This window comes from Oncorhynchus gorbuscha, linkage group LG17, assembly GCF_021184085.1.
Source record: "Oncorhynchus gorbuscha isolate QuinsamMale2020 ecotype Even-year linkage group LG17, OgorEven_v1.0, whole genome shotgun sequence".
In the NCBI taxonomy this organism is placed as follows: domain Eukaryota; kingdom Metazoa; phylum Chordata; class Actinopteri; order Salmoniformes; family Salmonidae; genus Oncorhynchus; species Oncorhynchus gorbuscha.
The window spans coordinates 3,602,102-3,621,778 of record NC_060189.1 but is presented as its reverse complement, the minus strand read 5'-3'; the positions used below and the strand labels follow the sequence as shown (position 1 = coordinate 3,621,778).

The 19,677-nt window shown below is 46.4% G+C and overlaps 3 protein-coding genes across 4 annotated transcripts in view; all 3 read left to right on the top strand.

Moving 5' to 3' along the window:
- map4k5 (mitogen-activated protein kinase kinase kinase kinase 5) overlaps window positions 1-2,255 on the top strand; it is a 121,456-nt gene extending 119,201 nt beyond the window's left edge. The window contains 1 exon segment of the mRNA XM_046308051.1: window positions 1,206-2,255. Within this exon segment, the coding sequence (XP_046164007.1) occupies window positions 1,206-1,293 (88 nt within the window). The 3' untranslated portion in view covers window positions 1,294-2,255.
- LOC124001333 (deubiquitinase DESI2-like) overlaps window positions 1-19,677 on the top strand; it is a 1,147,470-nt gene that overhangs the window by 824,466 nt on the left and 303,327 nt on the right. The gene's annotated exons all lie outside the window — the stretch shown is intronic.
- cdkl1 (cyclin-dependent kinase-like 1 (CDC2-related kinase)) overlaps window positions 8,326-19,677 on the top strand; it is a 25,402-nt gene continuing 14,050 nt past the window's right edge. The window contains exons 1-3 of one of the 2 annotated variants that reach the window (XM_046308040.1): window positions 8,326-8,499; window positions 9,545-9,831; window positions 18,851-18,972. In XM_046308040.1, coding sequence (XP_046163996.1) covers window positions 9,664-9,831; window positions 18,851-18,972 — 290 coding nt within the window. In that variant the 5' untranslated portion in view covers window positions 8,326-8,499; window positions 9,545-9,663. The remainder of the gene's footprint in view (window positions 8,500-9,544; window positions 9,832-18,850; window positions 18,973-19,677) is intronic. The other variant, XM_046308041.1, reaches the window with a different exon arrangement.

Below are 19,677 nucleotides of genomic sequence, written 5' to 3'. Positions count from 1 at the left end.
TCTCTCTCTCTCTCTCTCTCTCTCTCTCTCTCTCTCTCCCTCTCTCTCTCTCTCTCTCTCCCCTCTCTCTCTCTCTCTCTCCCCGTCTCTCTCTCTCTCTCCCCGTCTCTCTCTCTCCCCCGTCTCTCTCTCCCCGTCTCTCTCTCTCCCCGTCTCTCTCCGTGTCTCTCCCCCCTCTTACTCTGAGTCCTCTTCAGATCTCTCTATAGAGGAGAGGTCCCCAGCTCTGGTGACTCAGTCTCTCTCTCTCCATGTCTGCTTCCGTTGCTATGATGAGGCATGTGCCCCAGATCACACAACCCTGTCTATAAATCAACAATCTTTGATCGTTCAGCATTCAACCACTTTGAGTCTGAGTGGGATACCTCATTGTAATCTCAATGCTATCAAGGAGAGGCTTTTAAACCATGGTCTCTATGTGACTCACATTGCAGCTTCTGGTTGGTTACATGCTGCAGAGTGGGCAGTGTGGCAGGGCAGTCCCTTAGCCCTTCACACCAGTCCTCAACTATAGAAACCACTCAATGTGATTTAACTCTCTGGCTCAGACACATTTCCCACCCTGTGGTGGAAGATCGACTAGCAATGATGGTTCTCCCAGGACACAGGGCCCCTCCCAGGTCAGGGGGCCCCTCCCAGGTCAGGGGGCCCCTCCCAGGTCAGGGGGCCCCTCCCAGGTCAGGGGGCCCTCCCAGGTCAGGGGGGCCCTCCCAGGTCAGGGGGCCCCTCCCAGGTCAGGGGGCCCCTGGTGCTTTAGGCTCAGCCCATTCTGATTCCCCTGCGACAGCCTCTGCCCATCCAACCTGCATGTTTTATTCAGACTGGCACCTGGGCACTGCCACGCCAGCCTGGTTTGAGTGTCTCTCTGATCCTCTGTAATTCCATCTGATAGATCAGACACTATGGTCTTGGACTGTACCCTCTGTGGGCAGAGACACCCCTCATCTCGTCTGTCATTCTGCTGGAAGGATGGCACCACCCTGAACAACTCATGATCTCTAGTGTCATATTAACATAAATGTGCCATTTGACATGAGGCCAGTCTAGCTGCCTGCTACTCCCTAAACCCACCAATTATATTCAATGAATTGTGTTCTATTCGGTGTGTTTTTCTTCAGTCTTCAGATAAGGGACCTGGTTGTAACCTGCGGTAGTGTTAATGTGTTCCTGATGTGCTGCTGCTAACTGGCATCTCTCTCTGACAGGGTGGTGGTTCTAGAGAGCCGGCCCACTGACAACCCCACAGCCCTCAGCAACCTCTACATCCTGGCCGGGCATGAGAACAGTTACTAGCCCCTTAACCGTGTTACCAGCTCCTAGCTCTGACCCAGTGACTCCACACAGAGGGAGGGGGAGGGGCACCTACAAACCCATTGGATTAGGTGAAGAATTAGCTGGAAGTGGATAAACTCACAGCAGTCCACTTCCCTCAGCAAGCTCTCATACCGCCTGGACTCATGGTACAACCACAGATAGAACAATGAGACAGATATTTCATTGGATGGATGAAATGTGAAGCATCCGGGGTGTTAGCGTTTTCACACACTACCAAATATGGTAGTGAGAGGAAGTCCACCAGGCGGTCGATGGGAGAAGATGGAACGAGATGGATTTTGACCGACATTCTGCAAATCTTCTCATCAATGAAACATTTGATCACAATACAGTAGTTTTCTGTTCCCAATACTAGAATCTGTTACGATACGGAACGGATTCATTTTTGTAGACTTTACCCTTTTGCAAATGTGTTTTTATTTTATTTTTTATCATGCTGTTACAAGGAGTGCAAAGGTGAATTGGGTTATTGCACATTTCGCAGAGTTAGGTGTTCCCTAATGGAAATATGTAGATGTATACTAGAAGGCGCCAATAGGCTCCTGCTATCTCGTGCTTGGCTCTGCCCACTGACTCATTTGTTCCCATTGGAAACGACAAGCTGTGGTCTATCTTGTTTTAGTGATAAAAAATCTTTGATTGAACTGTGTCACCAAACCCAGGAAGTAGTTAGTGAATACAGAAACAACAGGTCATCAACCAACAGGTCAGACAAGGGGACTGTGATGCTTCAAGCAAAACCACATCCTTCCTCATCACAGATCTTCCAACGGCCTTATGCTGAGCAGGCAAGCAGCACCTCCTCCTCCCTCTACAGTCCTGTCCTCCTCCCTCTACAGTCCTGTCCTCCTCCCTCTACAGTCCTGTCCTCCTCCCTCTACAGTCCTGTCCTCCTCCTCCCTCTACAGTCCTGTCCTCCTCCTCCCTCTACAGTCCTGTCCTCCTCCTCCCTCTACAGTCCTGTCCACCTCCTCCTCCCTCTACAGTCCTGTCCACCTCCTCCTCCCTCTACAGTCCTGTCCACCTCCTCCTCCCTCTACAGTCCTGTCCACCTCCTCCTCCTCCCTCTACAGTCCTGTCCACCTCCTCCTCCTCCCTCTACAGTCCTGTCCACCTCCTCCTCCTCCTCCTCCCTCTACAATCCTGTCCACCTCCACCTCCTCCCTCTACAGTCCTGTCCACCTCCTCCCTCCCTCTGTAGCCCTGTGTGTCCCATATAGCACCTCATTCCAGGGCCACCTTGTTCCTGGCCTGCTGCAGGATTCAGTTCCAACTCTGCACCACACATGACCAATTGAGTTAATTGATCAGTTCGGTGATTCAATTCAACACACCTGGTCTTCCAGTGGGTTAAATCAAAAACATGAAGTGCCTGCAGCCCTCCAGGACCAGGGTTGCCAACCCCTTCCCTATTCCCTATATAGCACACTTCATTTGACCAGGACCCATAGGGTAAAGTATTGTGATATGTAGGGAATAAGATGAAATTTGGGCTGCACACACTGGACTGGATTGTGGAGGAACAGAATGTGTGCAGGAAAGGCTCAGACCAACAGAACCCCTCACCCCGCAGCCTCCTCTCCCACCCTCACCCCGCAGCCTCCCACCCTCACCCCGCAGCCTCCTCTCCCACCCTCACCCTGCACTCCCACCCGCAGCCTCCTCTCCCACCCGCAGCCTCCTCTCCCACCCTCACCCCGCAGCCTCCTCTCCCACCCTCACCCCGCAGCCTCCTCTCCCACCCTCACCCCGCAGCCTCCTCTCCCACTCTCACCCCACAGCCTCCTCTCCCACCCTCACCCCGTAGCCTCCTCTCCCACTCTCACCCCGCAGCCTGCACTCCCACCCTCACCCCGCAGCCTCCTCTCCCACTCTCACCCTGTAGCCTCCTCTCTCACCCTCACCATGTAGCCTCCTCTCCCACCCTCACCCTCCTCTCCCACCCTCACCCTGTAGCCTCCTCTCCCACCCTCACCCTGTAGCCTCCTCTCCCACCCTCACCCCGCAGCCTCCTCTCCCACCCTCACCCTGCACTCCCAACCCTCACCCCGCAGCCTCCTCTCCCACCCTCACCCTGTAGCCTCCTCTCCCACTCTCACCCCACAGCCTCCTCTCCCACTCTCACCCAGCAGCCTCCTCTCCCACCCTCACCCTGCACTCCCACCCTCACCCTGCACTCCCACCCTCACCCCGCAGCCTCCTCTCCCACTCTCACCCTGTAGCCTCCTCTCCCACTCTCACCCCACAGCCTCCTCTCCCACCCTCACCCCGTAGCCTCCTCTCCCACTCTCACCCAGCAGCCTCCTCTCCCACCCTCACCCTGCACTCCCACTCTCACCCTGTAGCCTCCTCTCCCACCCTCACCCTGCACTCCCACCCTCACCCTGCACTCCCACCCTCACCCCGCAGCCTCCTCTCCCACTCTCACCCCGTAGCCTCCTCTCCCACTCTCACCCCGTAGCCTCCTCTCCCACCCTCACCCCGCAGCCTCCTCTCCCACCCTCACCCCGCAGCCTCCTCTCCCACCCTCACCCCGCAGCCTCCTCTCCCACCCTCACCCCGCAGCCTCCTCTCCCACCCTCACCCTGTAGCCTCCTCTTCCACTCTCACCCCACAGCCTCCTCTCCCACCCTCACCCCGTAGCCTCCTCTCCCACTCTCACCCAGCAGCCTCCTCTCCCACCCTCACCCTGCACTCCCACTCTCACCCTGTAGCCTCTCCCACCCTCACCCTGCACTCCCACCCTCACCCTGCACTCCCACCCTCACCCCGCAGCCTCCTCTCCCACTCTCACCCCGTAGCCTCCTCTCCCACTCTCACCCCGTAGCCTCCTCTCCCACCCTCACCCCGCAGCCTCCTCTCCCACCCTCACCCCGCAGCCTCCTCTCCCACCCTCACCCCGCAGCCTCCTCTCCCACCCTCACCCCGCAGCCTCCTCTCCCACCCTCACCCCGCAGCCTCCTCTCCCACCCTCACCCCGCAGCCTCCTCTCCCACCCTCACCCCGCAGCCTCCTCTCCCACCCTCACCCCGCAGCCTCCTCTCCCACCCTCACCCCGCAGCCTCCTCTCCCACCCTCACCCCTCTAGCCTCCTCTCCCACCCTCACCCCGTAGCCTCCTCTCCCACCCTCACCCCGTAGCCTCCTCTCCCACCCTCACCCTGCACTCCCACCCTCACCCCGCACTCCCACCCTCACCCTGCACTCCCACCCTCATCCCGCAGCCTCCTCTCCCACCCTCACCCCGTATTCTCCTCTCCCACCCTGCAGCCTCCTCTCACCCCGTAGCCTCCTCTCCCACCCTCACCCCGCAGCCTCCTCTCCCACCCTCACCCCGTATCCTCCTCTCCCACATGGATTACATATCAACTGAAATTTGGGGAAAAAAACTATCTGGAGGTGTTACTGAAAACAAGTGCCATAATAATTCAGACATTTAGGTCTGGTAGGGAGTGAATAAATGGGAGTTTCTTTGTGTGTATCAAAAAAAGTCCTAAGCAACTGTAACCAAGCAACTGACTGTCACAGGTCTGGTTGACGATAAGCTTTAGGGCGGCTTGTAAACGCTGAGCCTTCAGTGTTAGCGAGCCGTCGTAACGCCTTGGACCAGAGCTAGTTGCCGACGCGCTAAGCTTTCTTTCCTGCTCTAGTTGAACTAATATAGACTGGTTCAGATAGAAAGTCCACATATTTTGTTTGATGTGGGTAATTTAAACGTTATTTATTAATATCTAAGCAATATTAGGGCATGTTGGATTGACCGGCTTGTGAGGGATAGTTACATTTTTTTTTAAATATTATTTTCAATTTTCTTGAGGTGTTTTCGTTTCATCCAAACCGTTTTAAATATGAATCTGTATCGATGGGTTGTTGTCGTTGTTTCTATGACCGTCTGGTGTAGGCCGCTTCCCAAATAGCCCCCCCTATTCCCTATTTAGTGCACTACTTTTGATCAGGGGCCCATAAGAGCTCTGGTTAAATATAGTGCACTAAAAATGGACCTGGGTTCCATTTGGGACGTTCCCATAATCCACCTGTCTTCCTCCCTCCCGCTTGGTAGCGTTTTAGAAAGTTCAAATATGTCAAATGTTTTGTTCCTCTTTTTTTTCCTTTTAAACTGACTTTATTCAGTATTTTTGCACCATGGAAGAAGCACTTTTGTACATTTTATTTTTAATTTTAAATTTTTATTTAAAATGACAAAACAAAGGGAAATGCATTTGTTTTCTTTGTAACATCATTGGTCTTCCCTTCAACAGTTTTAATGTATGCAGTTATTGTAATAAAATAAAATAAAAAGAAGTTATTAACAATACACATCTGCTGTAATTCTACTTGCTAACTGCCAGTAAACAGGCTGCTGTGGCGTGTGTCAACTCCTATATTTGGCCCGCTATCTCTTATGGTCATTGTCAAGGGGAAACAGACAGACCTGGGAACAGGGAAGGCCATCTGTATGGAAAGAATTGATACAGTACTGTTGAGCCCCGGGTGGGGGGGTGTGTTGTTTTCCGTAACGAACAAGACAAGACTACCGTTCAGTCTGTCATTCCACTGCGGTGTTGCACCGCAGCGCTAATTGGCCTCCGTGGAACAAGAGTTAGAAACTGGAGCAGAGTCCCTGTCTGGTATTTACTGACGCAAAAAAAATAGGACGAATGATGTCACTGTCAGACAGATGATAATAGGGGCCAGTTCTGAATTATCTTTCAGTTGGAGGGTCTTACGTTAAGTGAAAGCAAGCTACACATTTCATTGTGGGGGGTTGGGGAAAACAATAGCAGATCATTACAGAGAATGTGCACACTGTTTATGCACAGGGCACCTATCGCCGGGTCACACGTGATTTGTTCTACGGCCCGTCAGTGAATAGAGTCCAGGACAGCTCTCTGGCACGGTGGGGTGGCGTCTTCTATATTGGGTTTTGCGTCGTCAGTTCGTCACGTCAGTCAATGCATACCTTCGCTGCTACCTTGTCAGAAATGTACAGATCAACTGGCCCATATCAAATAATGGATTTTTTTAGCTTTTTTGTTGTTGTTTTTTTGCCCATAGATTTTGTAATGTTTGAGTCACTCATATCACATGAATACACATTAGACCTGGCAAAATGTATAGAATTGCAATAAAATTGGCTTTAAAACGGCAAAAATCACCATATAATAAAATGTATAGAATTGCAGGAAATACGCTTTAAACCTACAAAATGTTCTCTCAGCCATCAAGTAGGGGGGTGAACAGCTTGTTGTTAACGGTGCTCGTGCCCATTGAAATAGACAGGAGACGGTCCCCAATGCTGGGCCTGAGTGAACACGTTTTAGGAACCCCTGCTTTAGCACATGGGTATTCAACCCTGGGCGCCCAGGGGTATGACAGAGGGTCTGCCAAAATGTGGAACAAGAAAACAAAATTGGCATAGAAAAACCACCCACTAAAATGCTAGCTACCAGTGTGGCAACTGGCTGCTGGTAAGTTTTCTTGACTTGGACATAATGTTTTGTCGACGCCTGTCTTTTGTTTAACCAGCTGAACAGCTGCTCTTTGAGAAAATGTGATTGTAGTTATAGTTGTAGCTGATAGACTATGTTAGAGTTGAAACTTCCTCTTCCAATTATACTTTCGAGAAGGAAAGGTAGGAGATCCCTGCTCCAGTAAAACAACAGGTGTTCTGGCCACCCAGTGCCTTTACCCACCCGCAGGTTGGATCAAACCGCAGGGTTGGTGTGTGAAGGGGTGGAGTCTGTTCCTATGGGGACCAGGCTGAAGAGGGGGTGGAGTCTGTTCCTATGGGGACCAGGCTGAAAAGTCTGTTCTGGGGACCAGGCTGAAAAGGCTGTGAAGGGGTGGAGTCTGTTCCTATGGGGACCAGGCTGAAGAGGGGGTGGAGTCTGTTCCTATGGGGACCAGGCTGAAAAGGCTGAGTGTGAAGGGGTGGAGTCTGTTCCTATGGGGATCAGGCTGAAGAGGGGGTGGAGTCTGTTCCTATGGGGACCAGGCTGAAAAGGCTGTGTGTGAGGAGGTGGAGTCTATTCCTATGGGGACCAGGCTGAAGAGGGGGTGGACTCTGTTCCTATGGGGACCAGGCTGAAGAGGCGGTGTGTGAGGGGGTGGAGTCGGTTCCTATGGGGACCAGGCTGAAAACGGGATGTAGTCTGTTCCTATGGGGACCAGGCAGAAGAGGGGGTGGAGTCTGTTCCTATAGGGACCAGGCTGAAGAGGGGGTAGAGTCTGTTCCTATGGCGACCAGGCTGAAAAGGCTGTGTGTGAGGGGGTAGAGTCTGTTCCTATGGCGACCAGGCTGAAAAGGCTGTGTGTGAGGAGGTGGAGTCTGTTCCTAAGGGGACCAGGCTGAAGAGGGGGTGGAGTCTGTTCCTATGGGGACCAGGCTGAAAAGGCTGTGTGTGAGGAGGTGGAGTCTGGTCCTAAGGGGACCAGGCTGAAGAGGGGGTGGAGTCTGTTCCTATGGGGACCAGGCTGAAAAGGCTGTGTGTGAGGAGGTGGAGTCTGCTGTGTGTGAGGAGGTGGAGTCTGGTCCTAAGGGGACCAGGCTGAAGAGGGGGTGGAGTCTGTTCCTATGGGGACCAGGCTGAAAAGGCTGTGTGTGAGGAGGTGGAGTCTGGTCCTAAGGGGACCAGGCTGAAGAGGGGGTGGAGTCTGTTCCTCTGAAAAGGCTAGGAGGTGGAGTCTGGTCCTAAGGGGACCAGGCTGAAAAGGCTGTGTGTGAGGAGGTGGAGTCTGGTCCTAAGGGGACCAGGCTGAAGAGGGGGTGGAGTCTGTTCCTACGGGGACCAGGCTGAAGAGGGGGTGGAGTCTGTTCCTACGGGGACCAGGCTGAAGAGGGGGTGGAGTCTGTTCCTACGGGGACCAGGCTGAAGAGGGGGTGGAGTCTGTTCCTACGGGGACCAGGCTGAAGAGGGGGGGGGTGGAGTCTGTTCCTGAAGAGGGGGTGGAGTCTGTTCCTACGGGGACCAGGCTGAAGAGGGGGTGGAGTCTGTTCCTACGGGGACCAGGCTGAAAGCGAAAGCCTTCAGAGAGAGAGAGCAGCTCGACCTACAGTTCCAACAACGTGTCCATCTCATTTTCCCCCCAGTCGATGTATGCCAGGCGTACTCTCCGCTCTGAGTTTCTTATTTGGCAATACTGTACATCCAAACGACACCAGGACGTAAGTATAGCTTTGAATATGACCAATAACCATATTGGCTCATAATAAATGTATGTAGTGTTGAGATTTATAACTTGTTTTGTAAACATGCAATTTAATTTTGAGTACTCTATATTTTTATGGCGTGATCGTTTTTTTCCGCTTTTATTAATGTGTTGGCTTTATGACACAATTATTTGAGTGAATGTGTTTTAATATGTGTTGATCTGGCCGTGTAGACGGTTGTATAGTGAAGGACTTTGATTTTGTATTGCCTTTACAGAAGTTGAAAACACAGTTGCTTTCTTCCCCGGTTTACCTTGGAAGACCTTTATATACTTTGCAATGCAAATGTTTTCGTTACGCAATCGAACTGTCCGAAGGTAGGTGTAAGGTTTCCACAAGCGAATAAATTAATCTTTAACTAGAATTAGATTTTAGGTTTATGTTTGGGGCTCCTATACACGTGATCTGATTGTTTTGTGATCCGTTTTGCCATTATTAAAAGCAAACACGTGTTTAATATACAGTACGGTAGGTTATGTTCTGTTTTCAGCAGGTGTTATTATACAAACCCGCCCCCCTTCTGGGTTTGTTTGTTTGTTCCAGGGGGGGGGGGGTCCAGTTTTGTTTTTACGACCTTCATACCAGTCTTAAGTTGTCGTTTTTTTGAAACTGTTGACAACAATAACTTGTTGTAGGCGAGACACGTTTAGGCAACGCAACAGTTTCTCTTGCCAGAGCTCTTACATCTCGTGACTTTTTCATGCCTGGTCTCATTCTCTTTGACATGTTTTTTGGGACATGTGGGGGACACACACACGGTATTATAGAATAGAATTTTATTTGGCATCCCTACACAATAATGAAAATGCATTCATTCAGCTCTACAGTTAAGTTAGTGTCAGGATACAAACATTTGAGTGAGAAATGTAATAACACGAAGAAAAAAAACGAATGTATCAGTATTTAATTCCCAAGGAAAACCTGATTTTAAAATACAAATAAAAATGTGTTTTGTTCTTTAAAATCGAAAACTTCTCACTTGTACCGGTTTGCTTTTAAGATCTCAAGTCAAGGACCATCCCATACTGCATATCTTGAACCAAAACAAGTGTAAATCTGCTGGACCTGGTCGACTGCTCTGCGACTACGACCGCTCCCAGTCAGTCCTCAGACATCACGATGGAGAAGTATGAGAAGATGGGGAAGATCGGGGAGGGGTCCTACGGTGTGGTGTTCAAGTGCAGGAACAGGGACACGGGACAGATCGTTGCCATCAAGAAGTTTGTGGAGTCTGAAGACGATCCCGTCATTAAGAGGATCGCTCTGAGAGAGATTAGGATGCTGAAGGTAAATACCACTCAGCCTTGAGCCATCTTTATTAAAACCACTCAGCCTTGAGCCATCTTTATTAATACCACCCAGCCTTGAGCCATCTTTATTAAAACCACTCAGCCTTGAGCCCTCTTTATTTAAACCACAGCCTTGAGCCATCTTTATTTAAACCACAGCCTTGAGCCATCTTTATTAAAACCACTCAGCCTTGAGCAATCTTTATTAAAACCACTCAGCCTTGAGCCCTCTTTATTTAAACCACAGCCTTGAGCCATCTTTATTTAAACCACAGCCTTGAGCCATCTTTATTAAAACCACTCAGCCTTGAGCCATCTTTATTAAAACCACTCAGCCTTGAGCCATTTTTATTAAAACCACTCAGCCTTGAGCCCTCTTTATGAAAACCACTCAGCCTTGAGCCATCTTTATTAAAACACTCAGCCTTGAGCCATCTTTATTAAGACCACTCAGCCTTGAGCCATCTTTATTAAAACCACTCAGCCTTGAGCCATCTTTATTTAAACCACTCAGCCTTGAGCCATCTTTATTAAAACCACTCAGCCTTGAGCCCTCTTTATTAAAACCACTCAGCCTTGAGCCATCTTTATTAAAACCACTCAGCCTTGAGCCCTCTTTATGAAAACCACTCAGCCTTGAGCCCTCTTTATGAAAACCACTCAGCCTTGAGCCCTCTTTATTAAAACCACCCAGCCTTGAGCCCTCCTTATGAACCCCCTGTAGACTTCACTGTTGTGCAGGACAAGATACATGCAGCGAGGCAGAGGAAGGTGAATGAAGACTCTTCTTTTCCCTGCCTTGTTGTATCCCAGTTGTACGTCATTGGAAACAAGTGGGAGGGGATTCTGTCTTTGTTCTTGGTCACTGCCCCTTGTTTTAAGAGCTTTCTGTTGAATACAGAGGATAGCAGCCAATGGACTCGCAGTTAACATACAGTCCTGGGTATGTTTTTGAAACTAGTTGGGGGAAAATGTTTAGTGTAATTTTAGTCTAACAACTGGTTGCTGTATTTTTCTCTGTGTGATATTTGACTGTTGTGGTGCATCTTAGATTCACTGCCAACAACCCTGACAGCTGGCTTGTGTTTGACTCAGTTTATCCAGAATAAACATTAATTTCCCATTAGTATGTAGAATTAATTATTTACCTTTCAATCAGCCAGATGTGTTCAACAACAAACTAATTGCATATAATTGACATTAAGAATTAGCGATATTATACTGAACAAAAATATAAATGCAACATGTAAAGTGTTGGTCCCATGTTTCATGAGCTGAAACATAAGATCCCAGAAATGTTCCATACGCACAAAAAGATTATTTCTCTCAAATTTTGGACAAATTTGTTTAAATCCCTGTTAGTGAGCATTTCTCAATTGCCAAGAAAATCCATCCACCTGACAGGTGTGGCATATTAATAAGCTGATTAAACAGCATGATCATTACACATGTGCACCTTGTGCTGGGGACAATAAAATGCCCCTCTAAAATGTACAGTTTTGTCAAAATAAGGGAGGGAGAGGCCAATTGGCATGCTGACTGCAGGAATGTTCATTAGAGCTGCTGCCAGATAATTGAATGTTAAATTCTCTACCATAAGCGTCTTTTAGAGAATTTGTCAGTACGTTCAACAAGCTTCACAACCGCAGACGACATGTAACCATGCCAACCCAGGACCTCCACATCGTCTGAGACCAGGACCTCCACATCGTCTGAGACCAGCCATTTCTGTCTGTAATAAAGCCCTTTTGTGGGAAAAACTCATTCTGATTGGCTGGGCCTGGCTCCCCAGTGGGTGGGCCTATGCCCTCCCAGGCCCACCCATGGCTGAGCCCCTGCACAGTCATGTGAACTCCACAGATTAGGGCCTAATGAATTTATGTCAATTGACTGATTTCCTTATGTGAACTTTGAAAATTGTTACATGTTGTGTTTATATTTTTGTTCAGTATATACAATACCAGTCAAACGTTTTGACACACCTACTTATTCAAGGGTTTTTCTTTATTTTTACTATTTTCTACATTGTAGAATAATAGTGAAGACATAAAAACTATAAAATAACACAATATGGAATCATGTAGTAACCAAAAAAATGTGAAATCGAAATATATTTGAGATTCTTCAGTGTAGCCACCCTTTGCCTTGATGACAGCTTTGCACACTCTTGGTATTCTCTCAACCAGCTTCATGAGGTAGTCACGTGGAATGCATTTCAATTAACTGGTTAACGTGCCTTGTTAAAAATTAATTTGTGGAATTTCTATCCTTAATGCTTTTGAGCCAATTAGTTGTCTTGTGACAAGGTAGGGGTGGTATACAGAAGATAGCCCTATTTGGTAAAAGACCAAGTCCATATTATGGAAAGAACAGTTCAAATGAGCAAAGAGAAACGACAGTCTATCATTACATTAAAACATGAAGGTAAAATACGTTGAAAGTTTCTTCAAGTGCAGTTGCAAACCCCATCAAGCGCTATGATGAAGCTGGCTCTCATGAGGACCGCCACAGGAAAGGAAGAACCAGAGTTACCTCTGCTGCAGAGGATCAGTTCATTAGAGTTAACAGACTCAGAAATTGCAGCCCAAATAAATAAATGCTTCAAGTTCAAGTAATAGACACATGTGAACGGATGATCTCCACAACGTGAAGCATGGAGGTTCCCAACGTGAAGCATGGAGGTTCCCAACGTGAAGCATGGAGGTTCCCAACGTGAAGCATGGAGGTTCCCAACCTGAAGCATGGAGGTTCCCAATGTGAAGCATGGAGGTTCCCAACCTGAAGCATGGAGGTTCCCAACGTGAAGCATGGAGGTTCCCAACGTGAAGCATGGAGGTGGTGCGGTACTGGTGACACTGTCTGATTTATTTACACTTAACCAGCATGGCTACAACACCATTCTGCAGCGATATCCCATCCCACTATCATTTGTTTATCAACTGGACAATGACCCAACACACCTCCAGGCTGTGTAAGGGCTATTTTACCAAGAAGGAGAGTGCTGGAGTACTGCATCAGATGACCTGGTCTCAACATTCACCTGACCTCAACCCAATTGGGATGAGTTGGACCGCAGAGTGAAGGAACAGCAGCCAACAAGTGCTCAGCATATGTGGGAACTCCTTCAGGACCATTGGGAAAGCATTCCAGGTGAAGCTGGTTGAGAGAATGTCAAGAGTGTGTAAAGCTGTCATCAAGGCAAAGGGTGGCTAATTTGAGGAATCTCAAATATAAAATATATTTTGATTTGTTTTATACTTCTTTGGTTACTACATGATTCCATATGTGTTATTTCATAGTTTTGATGTCTTCACTAATATTCTACAATGTAGAAAATAGCAAAAATAAAGAAAAACCCTTGAATGAGTAGGTGTGTCCAAACTTCTGACTGGTACTGTATATACAAAAGTATGTGGACACGCCTTCAAATGAGTGGATTGGACTTTTTCAGCTACATCTGTACCGACAGGTGTATAAAATTTAGCACACCGCCATGCAATCTCCATAGACAAACATTGGAAGTAGAATGGCTTTACTGAAGAGTTCAGTGACTTTCAATGTGGCACCGTCACAGATTGACACTTTTCCAACAAGTCAGTCACCGATCCCCAAATAGCCCCAATTAGTCCTGGCCCGAGAGCCCGTCGAGGCCTGGCACGTCCAGCAGATGAAGCCATCGCCTCGTGATCTATACTCCTTCTGTCACCAGGTCTCGACTAGTCTCCCCCTGGTGGCTGACCTGCTGTACGCCACTATATATACATCCTGTGTTCCAATGGCACGTTGTGTTAGCTAATCCAAGTTTATCATTTTAAAAGGCTAATTGATCATTAGAAAACGCTTTTGCAATTATGTTAGCACAGCTGACAACTGTTGTTCTGATTAAAGAAGCAAAAAAAATGGCCTTCTTTAGACTAATTCAGTATCCGGAGCATCAGCATTTGTGGGTTTGATTACAGGCTCAAAATGGCCAGAAACAAATAACTTTCTTCTGAAACTCATCAGTCTATTCTTGTTCTGAAAAATGAAGGCTATTCCATGCGAGAACTTGCCAAGAAACTGAAGATCTCGTACAACGCTGTGTACTACTCCCTTCACAGAACAGCACAAACTGGCCCTAACCAGAATTGAAAGAGGAGTGGGAGGCCCCGGTGCACAACTGAGCAAAAGGACAAGTACATTAGAGTGTCTAGTTTGAGAAACAGACGCATTGCAAGTGCTCAAATGGCAGCTTCATTAAATCGTACCCGCAAAACACCAGTCTCAACGTCCACGGTGAGGAGGCGACTCTGGGATGCAGGCCATATCTCAGACTGGCCAATAAAAATGAAATATTAAAATGAGCAAAAGAACACAGACACTGGACAGAGGAACTCTACCTAGAAGGCCAGCATCCCGGAGTCTCCTCTTCACTGTTGACGTTTAGGCTGTATCATCTAGTCTGTTATAGACTGTATCATCTAGTCTGTTATAGGCTGTATCATCTAGTCTGTTATAGACTGTATCATCTAGTCTGTTATAGGCTGTATCATCTTGTTATTGACACCATGTCTGTTATAGACTGTATCATCTAGTCTGTTATAGACTGTATCATCTAGTCTGTTATAGACTGTATCATCTTGTCTGTTATAGACTGTATCATCTAGTCTGTTATAGGCTGTATCATCTTGTCTGTTATAGACTGTATCATCTAGTCTGTTATAGACTGTATCATCTAGTCTGTTATAGACTGTATCATCTAGTCTGTTATAGACTGTATCATCTAGTCTGTTATAGACTGTATCATCTAGTCTGTTATAGACTGTATCATCTAGTCTGTTATAGACTGTATCATCTAGTCTGTTATAGACTGTATCATCTAGTCTGTTATAGACTGTATCATCTTGTTATTGACACCATGTCTGTTATAGACTGTATCATCTAGTCTGTTATAGACTGTATCATCTAGTCTGTTATAGACTGTATCATCTAGTCTGTTATAGACTGTATCATCTTGTTATTGACACCATGTCTGTTATAGACTGTATCATCTAGTCTGTTATAGACTGTATCATCTTGTTATTGACACCATGTCTGTTATAGACTGTATCATCTAGTCTGTTATAGACTGTATCATCTAGTCTGTTATAGACTGTATCATATTGTCTGTTATAGACTGTATCATCTAGTCTGTTATAGACTGTATCATCTAGTCTGTTATAGACTGTATCATCTAGTCTGTTATAGACTGTATCATCTAGTCTGTTATAGACTGTATCATCTAGTCTGTTATAGACTGTATCATCTAGTCTGTTATAGACTGTATCATCTTGTTATTGACACCATGTCTGTTATAGACTGTATCATCTAGTCTGTTATAGACTGTATCATCTAGTCTGTTATAGACTGTATCATCTAGTCTGTTATAGACTGTATCATCTAGTCTGTTATAGACTGTATCATCTAGTCTGTTATAGACTGTATCATCTAGTCTGTTATAGACTGTATCATCTAGTCTGTTATAGACTGTATCATCTAGTCTGTTATAGACTGTATCATCTAGTCTGTTATAGACTGTATCATCTTGTTATTGACACCATGTCTGTTATAGACTGTATCATCTAGTCTGTTATAGACTGTATCATCTAGTCTGTTATAGACTGTATCATCTAGTCTGTTATAGACTGTATCATCTAGTCTGTTATAGACTGTATCATCTAGTCTGTTATAGACTGTATCATCTAGTCTGTTATAGACTGTATCATCTAGTCTGTTATAGACTGTATCATCTAGTCTGTTATAGACTGTATCATCTAGTCTGTTATAGACTGTATCATCTTGTCTGTTATAGACAGTATCATCTTGTCTGTTATAGACTGTATCATCTTGTCTGTTATAGAATGTATCATCTTGTCTGTTATAGACTGTATCATCTTGTCTGTTATAGACTGTATCATCTTGTTATTGAGACCATGTCTGTTATAGACTGTATCATCTTGTCTGTTATAGACAGTATCATCTTGTTATTGAGACCATGTCTGTTATAGACTGTATCATCTTGTCTGTTATAGACTGTATCATCTTGTCTGTTATAGACTGTATCATCTTGTCTGTTATAGACTGTATCATCTAGTCTGTTATAGACTGTATCATCTAGTCTGTTATAGACTGTATCATCTTGTCTGTTATAGACTGTATCATCTTGTCTGTTATAGACTGTATCATCTAGTCTGTTATAGACTGTATCATCTTGTCTGTTATAGAATGTATCATCTTGTCTGTTATAGACTGTATCATCTTGTCTGTTATAGACTGTATCATCTTGTCTGTTATAGACTGTATCATCTTGTCTGTTATAGAATGTATCATCTTGTCTGTTATAGACTGTATCATCTTGTCTGTTATAGACTGTATCATCTTGTCTGTTATAGACTGTATCATCTTGTCTGTTATAGACTGTATCATCTTGTCTGTTATAGACTGTATCATCTTGTCTGTTATAGACTGTATCATCTAGTCTGTTATAGACTGTATCATCTAGTCTGTTATAGACTGTATCATCTAGTCTGTTATAGACTGTATCATCTAGTCTGTTATAGACTGTATCATCTTGTCTGTTATAGACTGTATCATCTTGTCTGTTATAGACTGTATCATCTTGTCTGTTATAGACTGTATCATCTTGTCTGTTATAGACTGTATCATCTAGTCTGTTATAGACTGTATCATCTTGTCTGTTATAGACTGTATCATCTTGTTATTGACACCATGTCTGTTATAGACTGTATCATCTAGTCTGTTATAGACTGTATCATCTAGTCTGTTATAGACTGTATCATCTTGTCTGTTATAGACTGTATCATCTTGTTATTGACACCATGTCTGTTATAGACTGTATCATCTTGTCTGTTATAGACTGTATCATCTAGTCTGTTATAGACGGTATCATCTTGTTATTGACACCATGTATGTTATAGACTGTATCATCTTGCTTTGTTGTTGTGACATACTGTATGGGCTTGATGAAACGTGTCTTGCCAACTACTATGGTCACAAGTAACTTCCAGTAGCTTCCTCCTCCTCCTCCTCATCATCATCATCCTCATAAACAGTTCTTCCAGTAGCTTCCTCCTCCTCCTCATCCTCATAAACAGATCTTCCAGTAGCTTCCTCCTCCTCATCTTCATAAACAGTTCTTCCAGTAGCTTCCTTCTCCTCCTCCTCATAAACAGTTCTTCCAGTAGCTTCCTTCTCCTCCTCCTCATCTTCATAAACAGTTCTTCCAGTAGCTTCCTCGTCCTCCTCCTCCTCCTCATAAACAGTTCTTCCGGTAGCTTCCTCCTCCTCATAAACAGTTCTTCCGGTAGCTTTCTCATCCTCCTCATAAACAGTTCTTCCGGTAGCTTCCTCATCCTCCTCATAAACAGTTCTTCCGGTAGATTCCTCCTCCTCCTCATAAACAGTTCTTCCAGTAGCTTCCTCCTCCTCCTCCTCCTCATAAACAATTCTTCCAGTAGCTTCCTCCTCCTCCTCCTCCTCCTCATCCTCCCCATAAACTGTTCTTCCAGTAGCTTCCTCCTCATCCTCCTCATAAACAGTTCTTCCGGTAGCTTCCTCCTCCTCCTCATCCTCCTCAATAAACAGTTCTTCCGGTAGCTTCCTCCTCCTCCTCATCCTCCCCATAAACTGTTCTTCCAGTAGCTTCCTCCTCCTCCTCCTCATCCTCATAAACAGATCTTCCAGTAGCTTCCTCCTCCTCCTCATCCTCCCCATAAACAGTTCTTCCAGTAGCTTCCTCCTCATCCTCCCCATAAACAGTTCTTCCAGTAGCTTCCTCCTCCTTCTCCTCATCCTCCTCATAAACAGTTCTTCCAGTAGCTTCCTCCTCCTCCTCCTCCTCCTCCTCATCCTCCCCATAAACTGTTCTTCCAATAGCTTCCTCCTCCTCCTCCTCATCCTCCCCATAAACAGTTCTTCCAGTAGCTTCCTCCTCCTCCTCCTCCTCCTCCTCCTCCTCATAAACAGTTCTTCCGGTAGCTTCCTCCTCCTCCTCATCCTCCTCATAAACAGTTCTTCCGGTAGCTTCCTCCTCCTCATAAACAGTTCTTCCAGTAGCTTCCTCCTCCTCCTCATCCTCATAAACAGTTCTTCCAGTAGCTTCCTCCTCCTCCTCCTCATCCTCCCTATAAACTGTTCTTCCAGTAGCTTCCTCCTCCTCATCCTCCTCATAAACAGTTATTCCGGTAGCTTCCTCCTCCTCCTCATCCTCATAAACAGTTCTTCCAGTAGCTTCCTCCTCCTCCTCATCCTCCCCATAAACATCGTTATGTTTGGAGGAAAAAGGGGGAGGCTTGCAAGCCGAAGAACAACATCCCAACCATAAAGCACGGGGGGGGCAGCATCATGTTGTGGGGGTGCTTTGCTGCAGAAGGGACTGGTGTACTTCACAATATAGATGGCATCATGAGGAAAGAGGAAAATTATGTGAATATATTGAAGCAGCATCTCAAGACATCAGTCAGGAGGTTAAATAAATGGGTCTTCCAAATGGACAATGACCCCAAGCAGACTTCCAAAGTTGTGGCAAAATGGCTTCAGGGCAAAAAAAGTCAAGGTATTGTAGTGGCCATCACAAAGCTCTGACCTCAATCGTATAGAAAATTTGTGGGCAGAACTGAAAAAGCGTGTGCGAGCAAGGAGGCCTACAAACCTGACTCAGTTACACCAGCTCTGTCAGGAGGAATGGGCCAAAATTCACCCAATTTATTGTGGGAAGCTTGTGGAAGGCTACCCAAAACTTTTGACCCAAATTACACAATTTAAATGTCAGGAATTGTGAAAACGGAGTTTAAATGTATTTGGCTAAGGTGTATGTAAACTCCTGACTTCAACTGTGTGTGTGTGTGTGTGTGTGTGTGTGTGTGTGTGTGTGTGTGTGTGTGTGTGTGTGTGTGTGTGTGTGTGTGTGTGTGTGTGTGTGTGTGTGTGTGTGTGTGTGTGTGTGTGTGTGTGTGTGTGTGTGTGTGTTATCCGAGCAGCAACTAAAGCACTCCAACCTTGTGAACCTGATTGAGGTGTTCAGGCGTAAACGTAAGCTTCACCTGGTGTTTGAGTACTGTGATCACACTGTCCTCAACGAGCTGGACCGATACCCCAGAGGGTGAGTACTGGCTCTCTACACATATACGTTCTCTCTGTCTCACACACTGATAAATTCTATAGATTGTTTATTTGTCTCCCTGCTGTTTATCTACAACCTGTATATATTTTACGTTTTTATTTAACCTTTATTTAACTAGGCATGTCAGTTAAGAATAGATAGGAACAGTGGGTTAACTGCCTTGTTCAGGGGAACAGTGGGTTAACTGCCTTGTTCAGGGGAACAGTGGGTTAACTGCCTTGTTCAGGGGAACAGTGGGTTAACTGCCTTGTTCAGGGGAACAGTGGGTTAACTGCCTTGTCCAGGGGAACAGTGGGTTAACTGCCTTGTTCAGGGGAACAGTGGGTTAACTGCCTTGTTCAGGGGAACAGTGGGTTAACTGCCTTGTTCAGGGGAACAGTGGGTTAACTGCCTTGTTCAGGGGAACAGTGGGTTAACTGCCATGTTCAGGGGAACAGTGGGTTAACTGCCTTGTTCAGGGGAACAGTGGGTTAACTGCCTTGTTCAGGGGAACAGTGGGTTAACTGCCTTGTCCAGGGGAACAGTGGGTTAACTGCCTTGTTCAGGGGAACAGTGGGTTAACTGCCTTGTTCAGGGGAACAGTGGGTTAACTGCCTTGTTCAGGGGTTAACAGTGGGTTAACTGCCTGGGTTAACTGCCTTGTCAGGGGAACAGTGGGTTAACTGCCTCGGGGAACAGTTCAGG